Source organism: Salminus brasiliensis, chromosome 1 (assembly GCF_030463535.1).
Source record: "Salminus brasiliensis chromosome 1, fSalBra1.hap2, whole genome shotgun sequence".
Classification (NCBI taxonomy): domain Eukaryota; kingdom Metazoa; phylum Chordata; class Actinopteri; order Characiformes; family Bryconidae; genus Salminus; species Salminus brasiliensis.
Window position 1 is genome coordinate 23,156,923 of NC_132878.1, and position 22,924 is coordinate 23,179,846.

A 22,924-nucleotide genomic window follows, 5' to 3' on the forward strand; every position below is an offset into this window, starting at 1 on the left:
GCTGTACATAGTACAGTGACAAATACTTTTGCACTGAGACATGAGACATTGTTTTACAGCTTTTATAGACAACAATTCATACTTGTTACTGATTTATTTCAAGTGGTGGTGATTAGAACCAGGGCTTGCGATGTCTGCTACACAGGCATAGCCCTTCTATGTAATGTCGAAATTCCCCAGTGAATCTCCACGTGTCTTTTGAGTTTTATATGTAATGTTAATGTTGATGAGACTTTCTTTAAAGAAAGTTTCTTTACAACGGTTTACACCCGAATTTATGTATTTATTCATGTCATTTCCCTCATTGCGTAATTGAGTGAAACTGCTCAAATTATTTCCACCCTAATTTTCACAACAACAAATACTGAACCCAAATTTTGAAAATTAAATCGAGACAAGAAATATCGAATAAAAATATGGAAAATCCCATGTGAAAAATTGTATCGTTACACTCGTGGTAAGTGGAAGAGAGAGTAGTGTTCAGTACGAGAAGGCCTCACATTACATAAGCAGCTGAAGGCTGCCACCCAGCGGCATGTTGTAGCTGCAGGACACAGACAGGTGTTCTGTCCTGCACTTTTACAACTGTGTTAATTTACCCACGGTGGAATGAACATATAGGCCAAAAAGAAATTATTGTCCAAATATGTCCCTGTGATTTTGGGAGAACACCGTTACTTTTAAAGGCTCTGTAAACGGATGGACGTCTTTTCATTTGTCGAGTGTTTTCCCACAACTCCGCTCATAGTCCCTGCCGCAGAGCTCCGGAAGAGAGGCGCTTTATTGACAATATGGCGAGGAGAGACAGGGAACGTTTTCGGCTTTGACAGCGCCCTGAAATCCGCCGGAATAAGTTACTGTGTGTCCTGTCTGCAGCGGACTGTTATGGATGAAGGCAGCCGGGGATGTGCGAGATGCTGTGGCTAAGCTGAGAGTTGGCAGCGAAAGTAACCATGGCGTTTTTCAGACGGAAAGGTGAGGATAAGCTAGTGGCGGAAGACTGAGGCGACGTGGACTGATTCTGACTGTATATCTTAAATGTTTTCATCCACAGCCTTTACATTAGCCTTCCGTGCTGTTTATTTACCACTGCGTCGTTGTAGCTCAAAGCTTATTCATAATGCGAAGTCAGGACACTTGATTGAGTGCTGTGCTAGCAGCATTAGCGCTTGCCCGCTAGGCAACGTTAGCTAGCTAGCTAGATAGCTAGCCAAGTAACATTAGCCAACGCTAGCAGGCAGAATTAGTTTGGCAGGCTCGGCTGATGTCGGCTAATACGGCTAATTTACACCTCTGGGGTGTGATTATTAACCACATATTGGCGAATTCTGTAAAAGTCTTTATGTGGTAATGTATAGTGAGATGTATGCTGTTAAGTGTTAGACTGTATTCAGCAAGCCCAGTAGCTAGCTAGGCGTTTGACATGCAATCACGACCTGCCACTGAGTACATTAGACCGTTAGCTAGCTGTATAGCTAGTGCTACAGTATGGCTACATCACAAAGAAAGGTCTCAAAACCCCCCTGTTGTTTCCTGATTATAATAATAAACAAGCCCTGGAGCCGAAAGGGTGAACAACATCACTGTATACACATTTCTGCACACATTGTTCAATGTCCTTATGGACTAAAATGCACCTCAAAGCACTTGTTCCACCCATCTGCAAGCCCACAGACTTATAATCGATGTTCCAGCGTTTATAAGTGCTGTTATTGTGCTTCAATATCCACTTTTGTTTATAACATAAGTTTGGCCTACTAACTGAAAAGCACTAACCCCATGGATATGCCCTCAATAGCTTTTGTGTTTGAGCCAGGCCCATTTTTCCAGTGACACAGTTATGAAGCCTGTCTTATCTTTCCTGTGGACCATAAGCCTTCATTATCAGGCTTTCTATACAGTTGCTGTATAGAAGATGAAAACAGTTCCCTTGCTCTTTTTGTATAAACGAGCTTAATGTAATATGTAAGCACTGTTAGTTTTCTCATTTGGCGATCAGTCGATACACAAAGCCTCTGAATACCTCTGGTCTCTGGGACCAAGATGTTTGCGGCATTTTCTTGTGTTCAGTTTTGTTTCGGAGTTGTGAGGGGGGCCACCATGAGTTTCATCGGTAAGCCTTGGATGCTCAAGATCACTAGTTGTCCTTCCTTCGATCACTTTTGGTAGGTTCTAACCTCTGCATACCAGCGACACCCCTTAAGACCTGCTGTTTTGGAGACGACACAGTCTTTTGTCCCTTGTTAGATCTGCATGGCCAACCATTTTTCCTGCAATTTAGGATTTGGGCCTTAAATTCGTGCCTTAAATTCGGGCCTAACAGCAAGGGTCTTGAACACACAGTTCTCACTACAGTGGCTTTTTTCCAACTGTGCTGTCACCTGCCCAAAATCATAATCCAGGTATTATCCAGAGATTAACACTATGGGTTGTAATGTTATTAATGATTAACTGCTTCCTGATATGTTCTTTGGTAGTTGTCGTTGTCATCAAAAATGGGCCCTTATTGCTGAAAGCCAATGTTCTATCATCTAGTCTAATTCTAGCTCTGTCTTACTTTGGGCAATCCAAGGTTATCCCAACATTGTACTGGGTTTTCATACGTTATAGAGATGTGTGAAATGCATTTGATTATATGGTGTGTAGCTCTGGCCCTACTGAAAATCTGTCATAAATAGAATCCATTTGCTGTGAAGTGAAATGTCTTGTGCTTTTTTTTTTCCCCCTCTCGACAGCTAAAGGAAAGGAACTGGACAGAACAGTAGATGCTAAAGCAGGCAGATGTGAGTATGTTTCTCTTCAGAATATTGTGTTTGTGCGCTGGTTATTTGCAAGGAATGTATTTGGATAAATGTTCGTTCTTTTGCTGTTCTGCATCCCAAAAACTGCCCAGTGGCTACTCTAACTGCTTTACTACAGTTAACTGTTGCAGTGTGGCATAAACAATCTGTGCATTTCCACTTGGGTTTAACATTGGATGTACTATCCTCTTAAACTGTTTAATATGGAAGGTCCAAATCAGTTTTTGGACCTGATCCAATTGGAGTTCCTTAGCCAGAAGGTAACACAGACACAGGGGCATCCAGAAATGCTGATATCCCTCTACTCCACCTTCTGCAAACCTGAGTAATTGCAGTAACCCCTGGATCTGCAACTTTAGGGGAAACATTAATGACCATAAGCTACATTAAACAGATGAGTTTTCAGCCTAGACTTGAGGGTTAAGAATGTGTCCTGAACTTTATCTAGAAGGTTATTCCAAAGTTAGGGGGCTTTATAAGAAACTGTTGTTCCCCTTGCTGAAACTCTCTGAATTCTGGGACGTCACATATTATAGTTTTGTAATATTATAGTTTCTGTAATTTTATTTTTATTGAATGTGCTCGTTGTATTTACGCCCCTAAACTTGCACACCTCCAACCCATTATCGAAAGCTTAGTCAGAGCTGTGCTGCGTTCAAACCATGAAAATCTAATGTTGAAACTTGCAGATTCTGTTACTTATCAGAAAACAAGTTACTATGTGAACCAGGCATCATGACCTGTGCCAGTATCCATGGAAGTGTAACTAAAAAACTCGACAAGGATGTTGTTGCCCCTGGCGCTTGCCTGGGAAGTGAGTGGGTTGTGTAGCTTCCTCAAATGTGGTCAAAACACTAGGACTTGATATGTTCCTCTGTAAAATAGTTCCACACTACAGACACCTGAACTACTTTTAACTTTGCTCACCACTTACCAGTTGTAAGTCATCATCAGTTTATGTTGGCTCTAACAGCAGTGTAGCCATAAAAAACACAAAAGCATAGGACATGGATTGGGTTTGAAATAGCTAATAGCCTGATCATGCTGATCCACATGACATGCTAACTGTATAACAGTTTCTATGAGTCTGACAAGTTAGTTTGTTAACAAACTTTTAGTCACCAGCTAATGTCCGATTCCCTGCACTGTTTACTTGACCTCTTGAAAATGGAAAGTGGTAGTGGAACAAAGTGTACCATCAGATGCAAAATTAATGTTTGGATTTAGCGCTGTGTTATGCCACATAGGGACGTTTTGGTCAGTAAAACCTGCTCAGAGAGGATGGGGTGGAGGATCAGATAAAGGCTGTTACTGCAGTTTCCTGCATTGAGATAAATGTCAGTTGTCCTGCTCACTACTCATCTGCACAGCCTCAGGGCTCCAGACAGACAGCCACAGACAACATGAATGCCATGTGCATAGCACGTGACCTTTTTGTAGTTGCTGTATTTTCTTTAGGTGCCCTGTCAGCTAGGATAAAATATTATTAGTGAGCTATGGAAACATTAGTTTGGCCTGCTGTATTTAATCAAAAGAATTGAATTTTAATGGATTATATAAATTTATATAAATTTATAATTATATAAATGACCACAAACACCTATCTGGTACTATGATGTTGGCTGCACAGAAAAAAGTGTCATTTGGTTACAGTAGTGATTTCCGTAATGCAGCCTTGTGTAATATCAGTAACAAGGTCAAATAAGGTGCTGTTTCAAGAGCATTACTAATGAAAGGAAAGGCATATCACACAAGCAGCCACCACATATCTACCTTGGCTTGCTCCTTAAAACCTTCATATTTGCACTGTCAAGGATAAGCTTTTGGTGTAGCCAACTCACAAAGGTGCTTAGGATTTTGTATCTTGTGTGCTAAGGACCAGTCAATTCTAAGTGAAAGTTATCTTGACTTTACAAAGTAATTGTAAATATTAAGTAGTATTGTTAGTATTACTGCACATACATTTGTTTCAGTAGTGCTATATAACTAATTATAATCTTTTATAATTTTCTGTTATTCTCTTTTATACTTTGTACAGTACAATGAAATGCTTCTCTTCACCTATCTCAGCTTGGAAAACCTGGTCAGTCATGCTACAGCATACATAGAGCAGAGAGGTTAAGGCTTGTATTAACCCTGTGATCAGTGACTCACAGAGCTTTAACCACTGAGATGCCACTGCCTGAGATGTCTCGTTGTTATGCTGTTAAATTAAAAAGATAGTTGTTGTGGCATATTTTATATTTTAATGACTGTGGGTTATTGGTTCTGTTCCAACCTGTCCCTGTGCTGAATACAGACTTTATGATTAGTCATATATTTTTTTTCTCTGTCTGGTTCTCCACCAACACTGATGTTAATCTTTTTCTTTCTGTCTTCCAGCTCCAGTGTCACCCAACTCCCCCTCCCGGAATCACCATGCCATCTTGGAGGCGGCCGGTCCCAGCCATGTGGCCATCAGTGCAATCTCAGCAAACATGGACTCGTTTGCCCGCGGCCGCACGGCCATCCTCAAGAAGCAGCCAAGTCACATGGAGGCAGCACACTTTGGAGACCTAGGTATGCCACTTGCTTTCAGTGTGCTTTCACGTACAGTAAATGGACAAAAGTATTGGGACACCTCCCTCATTTATTGTTTCTCCAGAAATTAAGGGTATTGGATAGATCACCATCAGCACACAGTTCCACTGCTCCACAGCTCAATACTGGGGCATTTTATACCCCTCTAGCCCACGCCTGGTGTTGGGCATAGTGCTAATTGGTTCATGTTAATTTGCTCCAGAGTGTCCTATTCTATTAGTACTTCGCTAAAGTGACTTGCCAAGGTGTGCGTGCACATCTGTGTCAGTGATGGGTGTAGCTTAAAGTAGCTGAATGCTTTCATTAGGAGTGGTGTCCACAAACATTTGGGCATAGTTTATGTATGCACAATTAGGGCTGCAGCTGATGCATTAATATATAAATTATTAAATTAATCCGGCAGTATTACTTTAAGAGTAATTAGTAATGTTGCTTTTGTAAAGCTTTTTGTATGCTGAAGTTCCTGTACCTTTGCTGCTATCACGTTTCAAATTTCCATTTGCGCAATAAGACATTTCTTGTTTCACTGTAAAATGAAATTGTGGAAGCCATATGGCCCTGATGCTTCCTGTAGTGAACTGCAATGTGTCAGGATGTCTGTGATCATTTTAAAGCGTTCCAGTAAATGACACATCAGCAGTTAAAATGCATGTTGCAATTTCAATCCAACGCTTGGACTCCTAACGTTACACGGTTGACAGTAACAGACATTGCTGAACTCATTACTTTTTATGAGCTAATTCTTCAACTTGCCCTAGGTGGTCTTGGATGTGTAAAAAAAAAAACGCATAACATTAAACCATACAGTATAGAATCTCTCATGAACTGTGACTGGAAAACACTGTTTCAAGAGATTAGCACTGGGCTTTGGTCCACAGATAAGAGAGTCTCTCTGTGTGGTTTGAGCTGTGCCGTGTTCATGCATGAGAGTGCTGCAGTAATCACATTAGAGCAGAGCTGTGTGTGATGGCATGGAGATGGTAAAGGGAAATGACTTTGGCTGCCTATTTGCTTACTAGCTGTAACCCTGCAAGGGCAACAAGGCACTGGGTGTTACAGCATAGAGAGGAACCTTTCATGCAGGCCCTGCCTCCTATATACACACTTATTATGATGTTGTAAAGTACCCCTTTATACATCACAATATAAAGACTGATTGTAAACACTTCTCTGAAGACTGATTTGCTTTGGGAAGCATGAAGAACTGAATGGGGTCACATGTGGTTTACTTACCTGGTTGAGTCCAACCTCTGTAGAGGAGGAGGGAAGCACAAAACTGCAAGAAGAGTACTGTTGCATGTACATATAAACTTGGGTATGTGAAGCATTTGTTTTTAACCTAGGCCAGTAATGGTATATCATAGGGGAAGAGGACCCCTCATATAAGCAGCATTAATTGGGGGAACAAGAAAATCCCTTCTTTCAGCTTGGTGGATCGAAGATGACCTATATGACATCTCATAGCTGTAGACATTTTTGTTTTGTCTTTGTTTTGGTTTCGTTTATTGGGTGTGTGCTGGGAAATATGTAAATAATCCTGTGTTTAAATAAATGTGACCAGGAGAAGATCTTTTGAACCAGCTGTATTCCTTCTGGTTATTTGGATCGCTTGCCCCATGCTACCCTAAGGTTTGTCCCCTGCTACAGCATACTGCGGGGTTGAGGTACGCACTTTATCACGGTTATACATATATCTCATTCACTAAAACTGTTGAGGTCTGAAAAAACAGATGTTCACAGTAAGCTAGCACTTGTTTGGCTGCTGTCTATATATGTAGAAGTGACGTGATGTCGCAGAAGTGAGCTCTTGATAAACTGGGAATTATGAGTTGGTGGGTTGTGTTTTTGCCCCCCCATTTTTATGGTGGTTGTTGATGTTTATTATTTAATGTCTGCAGGCCTTATATATATATATATATATATATATATATATTCTTCACTGTTTTGTTGGTCATGTACAGACTTCAAAACCATCATGTTGCACCAGCAGCAATTATATGCCCTTGTTGCTTCATTTATTTGTGTAACTGGGCACAAATGGAATTACACTTTGAGAGTATCATTTGATTTTAGCTGTGTTAAAACTCAATAGCAAAACCAATTAAAACCCCTATCTTCAGGCTGCTAATTGTGTTTGCTAGCAATATTAAAGCTTGCTAACAAAGAAACTAACAGGACTATTGGTTACACTAGTTACATCAGTTGCATGGCTTATAGTGGTGTTTTGCAAAGTAAAAGTGATGTGATCTCTCAGAACTGGGCTCTTGAAGAACTGGTAGTTGAGTTGATGCGCTGTTTATGTGGTTTATTTTATTTCATTAGTTAACAATGTTCATTGTTTAATATTAATTATATTTATTTCTTTATTTAAGGCTGGGCATTATTTCAGTTTTCTTATGGCTCTCTATGTAAGGCATCAGACATGACCCTGCATGTGTGTGGTTGAACTAGTGTTGCAACTTTAACAAAAGAGAATGCTGCAGGGCAGCCTAAATCCGGACAGCCGTTACAACACAGTTTTGTGTTGGTGCACCTGTCTTGAGGGAGACACCCTTGTCTCAATCACAGCCTGACCTATCTTTCAGTCTTTCCCCCTCCCAGATTTCTTGTGCTTTGAACAACAGAGATTATTATAGCCTGGTCCTGTGGGTGACTATTGTCTCCTCTGCTGTGCTGATCTTGGTATGACTGAACAAAGAGCCCGGTGTCCACAAGGGACATGTGTTTCTTTCTTTTGTAAAGCTTTGTCAGGAAGTCCCCATCCTGTTTAAGGCTTTTATGTATGTTTTGCGCAAGCTTTGCAGTATGTATGTGATTTATTTGATCTTGAACATGGCAGGTTAGGATAGTTTCTGTAACAAGATGCTATTGCAAAGATTATGTAACTATAAGGGCATGCAGGTGCATGCCTGGTAATGTGTGAGCCGGAGTTAAATTCTTGACCTTAATTGCCTGCTGGAAGCTCTGACTCATTCATAGTTTTCCTCATCCTTGAGCTTATTTCACATCAAGCATCGTGTTGTCCTGTGAGCAATATGCTCCTATATTAATCAAAGTGTCCTTCATAACGGACGTGCAAGCACTGCAAATTTATGCTTTGGGACTATTTGTGATGTGTGCCACATGCGGCACTCAAGCAGTTTCTGTGCCGAAACAGTACTTAATGTAAGTATCCTTGCTAAATGTACAATCTAGGCCAATAAACAGTTTTATCTTAAGATGATAGAGCTAAAATTATGTACAACAATAAGCTGTTTATAAGAACAAAGCAGGTAACTGACAGACCAAGCTGTGAACTTTAACAGCTCATTAAAAAAAATCTATGGCCAAATGTAGCCTGCATAAAACTTATTTAAGAAAACAAGAACAACATAGACATGTGTAGCTTGTGTTTACATCATTTACATCAAACCGAAATCATTTTTGCCTCATGATGTGTCTTGTTTGGTGTGAATGCGCCGCAAAAATATGCTGTGTCGCTTAAACTGTATGATGTTAAGGAAAACACAAATCTTTCAACTACAGTTTACTGAAAATTGGTAAAAAATAACAAATAAAAAAACAAAACTAAATGCAGATAACTTGCTATTAACTTTGGTGTTTTGGTATGTTTAAATGTGAGGTTAACGTCAACAGTAATTTTCTGTTATTGCACTACTTGCGTGGGCAGTATTTGATGTCAGAGCAACATTGTTAACCATGGAGAGGGGGGGTGCAGAATTCTGGTGGAGTGAAAAGATACTATTTCCTTTCTAAATTAGATGAAAAACATTAATCAAGACAGCATCTATGCTAATTCGTATTAAATGTGCCAATTAAAATTTTCAGTTGCTATCACTACATCCTGTGCAAACTGTTGTTCATTTTTGTTTATTATCACTGATTCCATGAGAGAGCCCTATATGTGTATAGTGCTCTTGACTATGCCAGTTTGTATAATTTGAAATCTGTTTTTACGTTTGTGTCACTTCAGGGCGTTCCAGCGTGAACTACCAGGCACAGGAGACGCGATCGCGACTCTCGAAGACTGTGGAGCAGATCTTGCGAGATGGCATGGCTCTGCCCTACTACCTGCAGTTCATGGAGACGCGCTCGGCAGAACACTTGGTGCGCTTCTGGCTAGAGGCTGAGAGTTTCCGCTCCACCAGCTGGTCCAGGGTCCGAGCACACAGCCTCAACTCGGTCAAGCACAGCTCCCTAGCCGAGCCTGCATCTGCTCTGGGTTCTCCTGGCTCTCCAGACTCATCCTCAGCCCTCTCCTCTGGGTCCCCCAGTGTGGATGGAGGGGAACCGGAAGACCCTTTTCCCTCCCGGATCCCTTCCAGCCCCCAGGACACTAACTCTAATGGTGGGGCCGGGGCGGGGTATCGAAACACTGATTGTTACGAGGGGTCTTCGAGGCCTGGAACACCCCAGCAGCTTTCGATCCGATCCGAGACGCCAAGTCGACTGCCGGCCACCTCTTCTAGGACAGGAACACCAGTTAAAGGCCAGTCCACCAGCGCACTCAGAGAGCTCTCTGACAAGCTTATGAAGAGTGAGTTCTAATGAACGAATGACCTAGTGAATGTGTTATGTAAAAAAATATTATTATTAATATATTTTTTTAATAATGCGAATACAAATTGCACAGGGATAATATAATTAATACAAAAAGATGTTAATGCTTGAAAGTAGCCATGGATCTTATTTCAAACAGAAAAAATAGTTCATATATAAATTACTGTTGTAAGCAATGTAATATATAATACTACAATATAAATGTGCAGTGTTTCTTGGATGGAAGCATATTGTGTGCAGATGTCCATGGTATTTTTGGTTTAGTCATTTTGCTTAATGAGGTCAAGAAAAACACAAGCAATATCTAACAGCAAGGTTTTTAAAGTGTGTCTTAGTTTAGAGGGAAGGCTAAAAAATGGAATTACAAGTATTAGTATGTGAGAGGAAGTGCATGGCATATTAAAATAATACTAAGTTGAGGTAGTCAAGCACTCCTATACTTGGAATAAATTAGGTTCTTTTATTGTTACATCCTTATTAAGATTCTGTAATGTTCATATGACACATTGTAGTACACAGCAAGAAACATTGGGCACTGTGTTGCACAGATTTGGTTCGGGACAATGGCTTTTCCACAGAAAGAGAAGCTGCTGTTTATTAATTTAGTAATTGTTGATAGATGCAGTGGGTATCATCAAAAATAAGTGCCAGCCCTGCAGTAGCATATTTCAAAGTCTGTGTAAAACTGTATGCGCTACTGTATTAATAGTCACAAGTACAGCATTCCTTTATGTGTGTTTCACATGCTTCAAATACTTTTACCATTACATTAGCAAGGCAGTAGATTCCTGCTTACCAGCTAACAGCTCTTCACATCTTCAGGGCTTTTATTCGGTTGATGTCTTTTGATAAAAAAAAAAAAAAAGCTTTTCCTTTTGTATCTTGGTATGGTACAATTGGTGGAAGAACCATAATATCTGTAAAATCACTCTTATCACGGTTCATAAAAAGAAGCTTTAGGCAAAAGAAGGCAGTAAGCGAAGAAAGTCAATTGAGCTAAAAGCCGTGGGATCAGGCGTGGAATAAGCAGACGCTGTCTGCCCAGGGCTTTTAAACAGTCAGCACTTAACGAGCTAGCATAAAAATTAGCCGAGCCTGAATCTACATTTGAACAGGGCTGTAAAACCCAGCATGAATGCAGTTCAGTTGCATGTGAGCTGCCTCTCTATCACCCATGTGAATTTAAAATGCAATGCAAGCGTTTTAGTAATGTTTCTGAGAATGTCTGCTATGCAGTGATTATGGCCTCAAAATGAAAAGCATGCCGCAGTTTTGTATAGAGTGAAGTGATGTTACTTGTTCAATTAGCAAAAGTTTTTAAATGTTTTAGGTGAAATGTAAAGAAGTGTGTACCTTCTCTCCCTTTTCTTTGTTCCTTTGCTACAGGTATAGAGAGGGACGCAGTCAATATTTTCACTAAGTACATATCTCCAGATGCTGCTAGGCCTATCCCCATTACTGAGCAGATACGCAATGACATTGTTGGTAAGAAAATGATCAGCTGTTATTTGCAGTTATGTTTGTTTTTCTTTCCTCTAAGAGTAGACTAGCATCCAATATGGTTGAAAAGGCAAGTTTCATCATCTCACATTTAAATGCCACATGCTTTATGTCTGTTAGAAGGCAGTGAGTCATGGTGAAAGTCTAGTCTATTGATTTTGTGTCTCTTAACTAAATGCTAAATCTTTTGACAGTGAAAGACTGTTGTTAAAAGTTGAGTAGGTGCAGGCACAGGCGCTGATGTAATTGTCTCTTCTCAGCTAAAATCTGCGGGGAGGATGGGCAGGTAGACCCAAACTGCTTTGTCATCGCCCAGTCAGTCGTGTTCACCATCATGGAGCAACAGTGAGTGATTTCTATTTTTCTGCATGACTCCAAGGTCAGTGTGTTATAGAGATGTCCTGAGAACCAATACTTCAATATCAAAGTTCTAAAAACTTAATGCTACTTGTTTTCTATGGTACTAAAACTTAGTATTATAAGCCTACACGTGTGGTCAACGTTAGATGCAAAGGAGAGACCGTTATAACAATATATAATAAGGGTGGGTGAAGCAATAGGCCATTTTTGACTCCTTAAATTATACAACCAAAAGCCAGTATAAAAACAATATCACGGCATTTGGAAAGAAAGGAGTAAACTTATCACAAACAGAAAGGCGAACGTTAGCTAACGCTGCAATATCTTACTGGTCATGTCACTCACTGGTCACTTAACTAGTCATGTAATAGTGTTTATATTAAAAGCTTTTATTTCAAAAGGTATGTAAACAGTGTTTACTCTCCACTTCATCCCTACCCATAATGTGAGTGAGCAATTATTACTTGAAAAGAAGATAATACTTTATTAACCAAAGGCTCTATCATACTTTTATTGCTGGAATTTAAATAAATGTTCATTTTGAAATACTTTTATTTAATTTGTTTATTTGTTTTGGAAATTGTTAATGAGAATCTTTCAGTGGTATTGGTACCAACTACCAAGTTTGTGATATTTTGATATCCCTAGTATGCTGGGTATAAAAATAGCATTTTTAAGACCTCTTAACAATCCCAATATGTTTTGCTGTGGGCTTTGTGACCAATCGCAGTTCCTGGTCGGTGTTTCTTTGGATGTTTTATGAATGAAGGTGTTCATTAAATCCAAGAAATTACAGTATTGTGTTCAAAGTAATACAAGGCAGTCTTTAAGTACAATGCAGTTTAAGCACCCTATTGGTATTTTGTCCATAAACTTGAATCCTTAATATATCTATTATACTGCTATATTCACGTTATTTATTGTTGCATTTTGATCAGCAAATGTATGCGAAGCATGTTTTCTGATTTCTTGTGTCCCTCCCAGGCACTTTACAGAGTTCTTGCGGAGCCATTATTTCTGCAAGTACCAGATCGAGGTGCTGACCAGTGGCTCTGTGTTCCTGGCGGACATCCTCTTCTGTGAGTCAGCCCTGTTTTACTTCTCTGAGGTAAGAACCCACATTGGTTTTCTATTTAATTACATCCCTAGGCACAATTTACCACTGTAAAGATGGAGTGGGTGTCATTAGGTCTTTCTAAATTTGTGTTTGCTATATGATGCCTTTTTTGTTGTTGTTGTTGCATAACATCATTACATTTGGTAAAGCCTTAATATAGAAAAATGCAAGCATGCAGAAAATAAGATTGCTTATTGCACTTTAGTAAAGAAAAGTGCTGAGGTATTTGGTATAATAGAATGCTGAATTTGCAGTGTGTGCATGTGTATGTGTGCAGTACATGGAGAAGGAAGATGCAGTGAACATACTACAGTTTTGGCTCGCTGCGGATAACTTCCAGGTTCAGCTGGCTGCTAAGAAAGGCCAGTATGATGGACAGGAGGCACAGAATGATGCCATGATCCTTTATGACAAGTGAGTCTGTCTTTACTGTGTTTGTATAGTTTGAATGCCAAGCTGTCTATTGTAAGTGACCATGGACCTTATATTTAAAATGTCCAGCTAGTCACTTATAGTTCTTGGGACTGATAATTATCCAGTACAGTACAGTACAACTCTTGTTTATGATATTTTAAACAATTACAAATGTCTAGATTTTATAGGCTCTAATTTTGCACTACACATAGGTTTGGCTCTGATTTCAGGTCACAAGCCAGTAATTGAACTCACAGGCCTTAGAATTTATACATGATTGAAAGGACCTTTGAGTTTTGGTGCGTCTATAGACGAGGCCCTCTTTCCACTTCCTGCCCTGATAGGGTTCAGCGGGTAGTTCAGTGGTTTTCACAGGGGAGATTATGGGACATATGGTTTATATAGTTTCAAATTTCCATATACTATTTACAACAGTCATTTTCTCAATTTTGCAATGTTCCATTAAAAGCATTCTAAAAATGTAGTTTATTCCGGTGTAAGTAATTTATGAACTGTTAAGAAAGAAAACATTAAATACATTTAAAAACTAAATACAAATACAAGAAATTACATTTCTTATAAACTATTTTTGTTTTGTGAATGCCACATGTTGCATTCCTTATAAATCTATTTTTGTTTGGTGAATGTCTACAAAAACTTGTAAAATTTGTAAGACAGTTTTTGTGTTCCAATATTCAGGAAGCTTTATAATTTTATTAACTGCAACTTAAATATTATCTGATACTGTGATCTAATTGAGAAATATTGTAATGCCTAATTTTAGCAGTATTGTCCAGCATTATTTTCAATGCAGAGCTGAACAGTTATAAATCCATAGACTAATTATTCCAGTGGCATTTTCATCTGCTCATGCTCCTTGACGCAGTTAGCTAGCAAACCTTAAGGCAGCAGAACTCTTTAGCAGGGAAAGGCTAACGATGTAAGTTCAAAAATTGAGCCAAAAAAGCAATTGAAAATACAATTGAAAGTCCATCATATCAGTCAGTCATCAGAATAGGGAGTGAGGATAGCATATTTATTACATACATAAAACACTGTCGCTGACTCACCGTAGTTCTTTTTTCCAGTACTGATTTTCATAGTGCTGATGTAGCATTATGAAGTGCTAAATCAGCATTTCCTAGAACAGGACAACACAATGTAGCTGTGATGACAGTTCTGTCATTCAGTGGAAAAGAGTCTGTAGTTACTTGTTAAACATGGCCTTATTTCATCATGGATATCATTTACGTTAATATGTTAATGGTTCCACAATTAAAATACTGAGTGTTAACCACTTACCGACTGTTGGTGCATTGACACTGAAATGCATTAAATGCGTTTTAAAATCTTGACTGAATTTGGATAACAATTCTGTAGTCACCATTCACTACAGATCTTTCACTTCTGTTTTTCTTCTCATCAGTAGCTTAAAGCATTTGGATGTTTTAATATACATGATGTAGACAAATCTAAAATGTGTCTAATGTGGTCTCCCTGTTATCAGGTATTTTTCACTCCAAGCAACAAATCCACTGGGCTTTGGAGACTCCGTTCGGATGGAGATTGAGTCAAATATCTGTCGTGAGGGAGGCCCTCTGCCAGACTGCTTTACCACTCCACTGCGCCAGGCCTGGACCACCATGGAGAAGGTGCGTGACCTCATCAGAACAAGCTAATCTCAGACCTAAACTGCAAAACCTTTTTCATGGGACTTTCCCAGTGTGGTTTGGTTGTGGACCAAAAGAACCTGAGCAGTTGCATTTACAAATGAGCTTGGATGGAAGCATATTGTGTGCAGATGTCCACAGTATTTTGGTTTAGTGATTTTGCTTCATGAGGTTGAGGTATCCTCATGTTGAAAAACACCAGCAATGTCTATTGGAAAGATTTTGAGACTTTCACTTAGGATTCTCTTTCTTCAGAGGGAAGGCTAAAACAAGTGTGAGCGTGCGAGAAAGAGCATGGCATATCTGTAATATAAGAACTAGCTGTGTCTAGGTGAATGGAAAAGTAGTGTGACCATGGGTGTGCCTTTTAATATAAGTAACATATATTTATTTATTTAGACACAAAGCACTGAACACATTCACTCACTCACGGTTGGTATTCAAATAATTTTCAGTGCTTTGCATCAACTATTGTATACTATATCATATATACTAAATCAGTATCAGTAAGTATTTATTTATTGTGCACAGCTAGTATACAAGGTGATCCGTACCTGGTTAAGTGGTTGATTTAGGTAGATAATTTTCAGGGATTTGTTTGACGTAGGGTTGGGTTGTATCTACGGTATAGCGGTATCCACACTGTCGTACCATTTCAAAATATTACTGCAGTATGCAGCATTACTGTGGTGGGGGTGCAAGTTGCACAATTAACGCAAATTGTTCTACATTTAGGTGACTTCCATTGGTCATATGTTTACAGTGCTCACCACAGAACAGTCTGTCTGACTGAAAGCCTAAGATAGAGTGACTGCTGTTTAGAGTGTTGTTGTTTTCAGAACGTGACCTCACCAATCAGCGCGCTCCCACAGAGCCACCATCCTGTGGCTGTGTTCATTTAACAAATAGGGGAATGAGCTTTGTCCATGTACTAGATGGACACAGAACATTAATTTGACACCTCAAACACAGTCACATTTTGAAATACGATTCTCATTTTGAGACCATAATTTTTAAATGTTGCAGTATACGGTATTACTGTTACACCGCCCAACCCTAGTTTTAGGTATATAGGATTAAGCACACTACTAGATGACCTACAGAAGGAACGCTCACTTAACTATCACTGTACAAACTGGACATGGTTTTTGTTACAGCTATTTCCATTAACAAGCTCTGCTTAAAAGCTCTCCATTTAAAAATGTTGAGAGAACCAATTTTGTTATTTCAAACTACACATACCAGGATGAACTTTTGAAATTAAAGCATTCTAAGATGAGAGAAAGTCCAATGCAAGATCAGGTATGGCAGTCTAATTACATGTTCTTTGGGCATGTGATATGAAGTTATCTGAAGAAATTATATTGCAGAATTTCTGCAAATATTTGAGGTAAATTTACTGGTTTTGCTTAACTTATTGGAACGTATTGGAAAAAGATGAAATGTGACTTATGCAAAGCTTGTCACTTTTATTTTTTCATATGTGTTTTGTTTTATTTTTAAACATGTCATTTAAAATGTTGTCCAAACCTTTACATGCACCTGCATCTAATATCTATTTACTAAATATTTAATGTATATTAGTACCTGCTCGCATTCCTTGAACCAATGACCTCCATCAGTATATCTTTTTCTGTGTGTTGTAAATTACAGGTGTACATGCCCGGCTTCCTGTCTAGCAACCTGTACTACAAGTACCTGAGTGACCTTATCAATTCTGTGCGAGCAGACGAGTTTGTCGGGGGAAACTCCACCACTTCGGGTCAGAGCATTACACCGGACAGCGACCGTGGCTCAAATGCATCGGAAGGGTCACAGGCTCAGGTGACACAGCCACAGGCTTTCAACTTCATATGATCCGGTCTCTCAGCTCTCATTGGCTGCTCTCTGCATGTGGCATTTCCATGTGACGCCATGACATTTTAGTATGGTTCCTTCAGGAACAGACGGTCTTGTGTAGATGTTAGAGAAGACATGAACCACTTACAAAAAGTAGGACATGGGGCTTAAACACTAGATTCTGTCTGACAGCAGTTTGCCTCGAGGCTTTGTGAGCATCATATGAATCACTGATAAATTAGCAGTTTTCATTCTTTAACAAAAATTATGATTTTAATTTCATGATTTAAAAAGAAAACGTCACGGCAGATGTTGTCTTCTGTCTGATGTTCTGTATTTAAAAACACTACCTTCTAGAGAAATAGTGAACTGTGTAATGTCAGCCATGTTCTCAAATTCTCAGCAATAAGTATTTTACTCGGCCCATGGTCATTCTACACCCCGGTCTCTGCATAGCAAACACTAAGCAGTGAATAGTGAATTAGTTTGCACAATTCCGAACACACTGTGCATTGCATTATACTAATAAAGGATACATTTAATATGAAGTGTTTGTTTCTTGCATGTTCTTTCTTTCTACGTTTTAGAGCTTTGTTTCAAGTACAATTTCCACACTGTAAAACATTTTAAACTGCTTTTATATTCTCTTGGGTTACAGCAGGGCACCAAAAAAGCAGCCATCAAAATCCTGAAGAACTTTGATGAGGCAATAACCGTGGACATTGCAAGTCTGGACCCCGAGTCTCTGTACCAGAGACCATATGCTGGGTATGTTACAGTCTGTAGAACAAAACAAAACAAAAGTAGTGAACAGTGAATGAGTGTATATTTGCAGAATTGGGTTAAGTTGGTTGCTAAAGTGCCGATTGTCTATTCCACTATATCATGGTGCACTCAAATTGTTGTCATATCACTGTGGAGCAGAATAGAATTCCAGAATAGAGGTCCACAGCAATTTCCTTTTCAGTGAGCGCTGCTTTACAGTCATCCTCTCATGGAGATGGCCATGGTGTTCTTTGACATTAAATAGAGCATTGTGATTTGCAGGGATATGTGAACGAATAGCCTTGACACTCGATGTCATTTACAGTAAACCTGATTCATGCGAGTATTACCTCCTAGAGTATTCTATTAAAGTGTACAGAGAGCTGCATATCTGTAAGGACTATCTAGAAAGGCAACCGTGGGGTAGATATTTAATGTAATTTGTCAGTTTTCTTTTCATTTATGCAAGCAGTGCTGCACAATGGAATTGTGCACCACCACTTTTTGACTATAGCTGAACCTTTCTGCAGTTTGCTTATAGGAGCCTATTGTTGCTGAGTGTTAGCACAAGGTCTGAAGATCAGATCATTTATAAAGCTTGAGTGTTGATTCGGTGGAAAGTTCCTTATTACAGTTAGTGACTCAAGGAGTGAGACCTTGCAAAATAAACAATTCTGAGCTTTTGCAACACAGATATTGTCTAAACATTTGTATAGGCCACACTGATGATTTTAGTAATTTCAGGTTTTATATATGTTCTTTTGATGCATTTGTGGTTGATTTATAGTATGTGTAGCAGATTGCTTGCACCCATTGGCTTAGGATAAAGGGCATCTGTGACCACAGACACTGTAAATTAGTACAAGTAGCATTAAGTCCTGTTGGATGTCTGCCTGCATTAAGAGATACTGTCTCCCCTTCTGTTTAGAAGAATGACTTTTGGTAAAGTCAACGAGCTGGGGCAATTTATCAGGGAGGCTGAGCCAGAACCGGACGTCAAGAAATCTAAGGGTAAGAAATACACACTCCTTCTGTTTGCTTCTGAGTTTGCTTTTTTGGCATCTTCACTTTAAATGTAAGTTGTTCAAATAAAATGTGTCCTAAAAACGCATTTATTTATTTGTTTGTTTCTTTTGAAACACTGCAAATTCGATAAGCGGCTCTACCCATGAATATTAAGACTCTCAGTCTCTCTCAAACACATTTCATTGTCCGCTGGGTGAATTGGCTCTCAGCTCGTGTTGAAGTGCTCTTCAGGCTTGGGTTTGAGTGACTTGGAGAGTGTGTGTTGCCATGGTGATAAGGAGGCTGTGATTTGGTGTGATTGCGTTGGAGAGGAGACGAATTCTTTCGTTCTCTGTGTGTCCGTATCTTATTCTGTCTCTCCCCCTCTGACAATCTTTGTTTCATTTTTTTGTGTGTTTAGCCTTAGTTTCCAGTCGATATTGTTAGATAACAGATTTTGAGTGACTCAGTGCGTGATGGTCAGCCACCGAAGCATAGCACAGTCAGTCAGCCGTTTTCCATCTGTGTGTGGGGCGCAATCTGAGTGTACTGGCTTTGATCCCATAGTGAAATTGCTTTGGGTACAGGCACCATTGTGGACCTCAAGGCAGTTGGAACTGAGACTTCTCTCTCTCGCGCTCTTGCCCCCCCCTCACTCTCTCGCTCTTGCCCCCCCCTCACTCTCTCTCCCTCTGCCTTTCTAACAGGTTCCATGTTTTCTCAAGCAATGAAGAAATGGGTGCAAGGGAACTCTGATGAGGTGTGTATTTGAAATATGAAATCTTGGTCACTATTATTTGTCTGTTTGGACAGTTATAGACGCATTGTTTTGTTGAATAAAATGTAGCATAATCCTGGTCTTGCTCTTTGCATGAGAACCGTCATTTCACTCTGTTTGTAGGTTACGTAACTCCTATATATCCATGTCTCTTGCTTCCTGATCTAGGCTCAGGAGGAAATGGCCTGGAAGATTGCTAAAATGATTGTCAATGACGTCATGCAGCAAGGACATGAAAGCCCGGTAGCAAAGTCCACCAAGGTATTTATTTTATGGTGTTGAATTTCATTTCGTTTGTGACTGGTTTGGCAGAAAGTGAAGTGTATGATAACATAATTCTGTTTTAAATGGTTGCGAAAAGGTGTATTTCTAAATAAACAGAAAGCTACATAATGAGTCTTAAACAGCACATTTTCACTGTTATAAAATGTATCTTCTTATCTGTTGGCCCTTTACAAGTACGGTCCCACTTTTGGGATCTATACATTCAGCTTTGAAAGTGATGCAACAATCAGCTTTAATTCTACTGATGTGTCCAATCTTTTTGTTAATTAGACTTCCTTAAACATACAGTGCATCCCTAAAGCATAGGAATTTCCCTTCCACTGTAAATGGTGCAGAATTTCCAGAAAAAGGTCTCACTCTGGGCTAACAAACTCAGACTGCCAGAACTTGAGTTTGTAAAAGGGTTAAGCTTGTCCTGATAGTGTTTTTCTTTTTTTATTCAAGCAGAGTTCTCTAATGTTAAGTATTGGTTGATCCTGATCACAATTGACGTTAGATGTTGCCACTGTCATGCAAAAACAGCTACTTTGCAGGAGCGGGAAACAACCGCTTCTGTAGTTTAATCGTTAGCTGACAATGTCCCAACAATGTGCTTTTGCCATTGTTCTGGCAGCAGACTGCTCACGAGAAACAGAGGTGCGCTCTAATTTTACCTTGCTGCGTCTGAAGAAAAGCGGCTAGTTCAAACACACACTGCCAACATTATGCGCTTTTTATATTCAGTCATCTAAACCACTCTGTAACCTTTTGCGAGTGCGCTCCCTGCTGCAGGTTAAAATATGCTTGTATTGGCCTTGAGCCTCTGGATTAGATCTGGAGATCACTGTTCTGTAAGAAGCTGAAAATTTTTAATAGAGGGGGAAATGTTCTAATCTCCTATTAACTTCCAAGAGCCTGAAAGAAACTTGAATTTCTGTTGGTGTTCATGAAATTGTGACACTAGTATTTTCAGACACTTTTTTTTTGTATTACGAGTTTTCTTACGATAGTGTTTTTGTTAAATTTCTTGGTGTTTTATATGACCTGTGTGGTCTCTCTTTTTGTCTTTTAGCTATGACCCTGTGATCCTGGTGAAGAAGTTTTAAGTCTCCCAGTTGCTGCCCTCAACATTACAGAGCCAGATGCTAGGTCACCTACAGACAAACTGCACACTGCATTTATCCAACAGCGAGTTTGAATGAAGCTAGAACAAGGCATTCCTGCATATCCTTGACCTCCATATCACAAGGGTGCGCATGTGTGATTGTGTGCGTGTGTGTACGTGCTTGACTGACTGACTGAGAGAGAGAGAGATTGACAGACAGACAGACAGACAGACAAGAAGAAGTGTGTGTATATGCACTTGAGCCAGACCTGGGCTCACAAGACCCACACTTCCATTTTAAGCATTATGAAGGCTTTTTGAGTAACATGTGAAGAGGATCCTAAATGAAAGACGAGTAAAGAGTGAGCTGATGCAGATGCAGAAGTGCCGCGGACTTTCAGAACAAATTCCCAAAGGGAGAGCGAAACAGCCACGAGCCGCATCTTTGGACCACTGCTGTTACTGTGCTGACCAAGAGGAAGCTCACAGAGACCTAAACAAAGTCCCTATGGTCTTAAGAAGTCATTAAAAGACCAGGTTACTCCAGTCTATCCACCCCCTATAGTTGTTCTCCGTTATCTTCCTCTCTCATTCTCCCTTGTTTCATTCGCCACTTTTGTTTTAACGAGACTGGCTATTGTGAGGAGCATTTTTCTTATTTTTTATAGTTCAGAGATTGACCCATGGTGACTATGTACAGTTTTATTTGCAGGCATATTCATTGTGGCATGACAGGTTAAATCGGTTGCCTGAAACATGGATATGCCAATATGCTTTTTTTTTTTTAATCCCCAAGCTGAACCGAATGGACTGATGTGTTGAAGTTTAAACTGAAGCGAACGGTCACAAGCTGGAAGGTCCTTTGACTGCTCTGTTCGCCCTCCTCCTCTCCTCTCTGGTAGCAGGGGCTCCCTCAAGCACTGAATCCAGAATCAGACCGTAGTCACACTCCACATGGACTGAAGTGCTAGTGCAATGTTATACCACCCCTTCAGCCTCCAGTCTATAACAATGTAGATTTCTGGTTACCCCCCTCTCCCCATATATCAGTGTAACTTCTTTTTATGGTGATTGTCTCTTTTTGTTTGTTCATTTGTTTACTTTCTTTTTTTGTATGAGCTGTCAAGTCTGTGTCAAAGCGAATTTCAGTGATGCCTGTTCAATTGGAAAAGTGTATTCTGTGAACATGCTAGCAATGATACTGCTTTGGACCTCATTGAGACGTGGACAAGAACCAGAAAAAATAGAGTTTTGGTACTATGTACCACTAATGTTTTCTGACATGTATGTGTACTTAATCTATAATATATTTAAATTGTGTTTGATTTAAATACATATATTATTGAAATGTGTTTTCTGAGTGTTTTTGCAGCTACTCTACATTATATGGCAGTTTTGGTCTTACAACTGAATTGGGTTTTAGTGAATAGCAGAGAGACAAATGTAGAGACAAAGTCGTGTTTTTTTTCTTTTCTTTTTTTGCAAATATGTTGTATATTTTGAAACCGTAATTCCCCTCTGTGCCAGTCAGGACTGCGTAGACGTCTCCAGTAGAGGGCAGTAGTAAACCTTACATGCTGTTGAAAAACCTGCTACTGCTGTTGATTTCGTATAAAAGGTCTCTCAATTCATTTAATTTAACGACTAATATTAATGGACCGTTCCTTATAGCTCCAGTAACTAACACACACTGTCGTCGAACCCATAACAGGCTATTGACAAGTTTAGCTCGGGGCCATTTAAAGTTACTGTGGCACCGGGCGCAATTTAGCCTGATTGTTTTGAATGTAGGCCGTTTAATAGCAGAAAACCACGAAGCGAATGACGTGAATTCACTTTACAAAGAAAGCTGTGACGATACGGTGTTTTCTCTCCCGCAGCGACAATGAAAACACTCCGAGGCGACGCCCACCTTCCAACACGCGCGCGAGGAGCTACGCTCCGCGGATGGCTCATTCGATTCAGCGAACCGATTCTTTAGAATTGTCAAAAGAATCAAATAGTTAATTCAATTGTAAATTTAGTGATTTACATACATCAGCAGACGAGTTATTCTCTCCGAACCCAAACACTGTGGCCCAACTGGAAAAATAATGTAACCACCTAAAATGATTAAAAAAAAAAAACGTGATCTGAGTTAATAAATCAAAGTAAAACTGAATTATT

The 22,924-nt window shown here is 39.6% G+C and overlaps 1 protein-coding gene across 3 annotated transcripts; it reads left to right on the forward strand.

Moving 5' to 3' along the window:
* Window positions 1–567: 567 nt before the first annotated feature.
* Window positions 568–22,106, forward strand: akap10 (A kinase (PRKA) anchor protein 10). Of its 3 annotated transcripts, none has more exons than XM_072674799.1 (15): window positions 568–975; window positions 2,736–2,783; window positions 5,184–5,360; window positions 9,355–9,918; window positions 11,328–11,426; window positions 11,702–11,786; window positions 12,786–12,909; window positions 13,196–13,332; window positions 14,840–14,984; window positions 16,656–16,826; window positions 17,500–17,609; window positions 18,535–18,617; window positions 19,319–19,371; window positions 19,558–19,650; window positions 20,726–22,106. In XM_072674799.1, the coding sequence occupies exons 1-15, from the start codon at window positions 954–956 to the stop codon at window positions 20,729–20,731; spliced, it is 1,917 nt and encodes a 638-aa protein (XP_072530900.1). In that variant the 5' UTR covers window positions 568–953; the 3' UTR covers window positions 20,732–22,106. The 3 variants fall into 3 exon arrangements, with proteins under 3 accessions (XP_072530900.1, XP_072530915.1, XP_072530907.1); XM_072674814.1 differs by having other exon boundaries at window positions 18,538–18,617; XM_072674806.1 differs by having other exon boundaries at window positions 17,503–17,609.
* The last annotated feature ends 818 nt before the right edge of the window (window positions 22,107–22,924 follow it).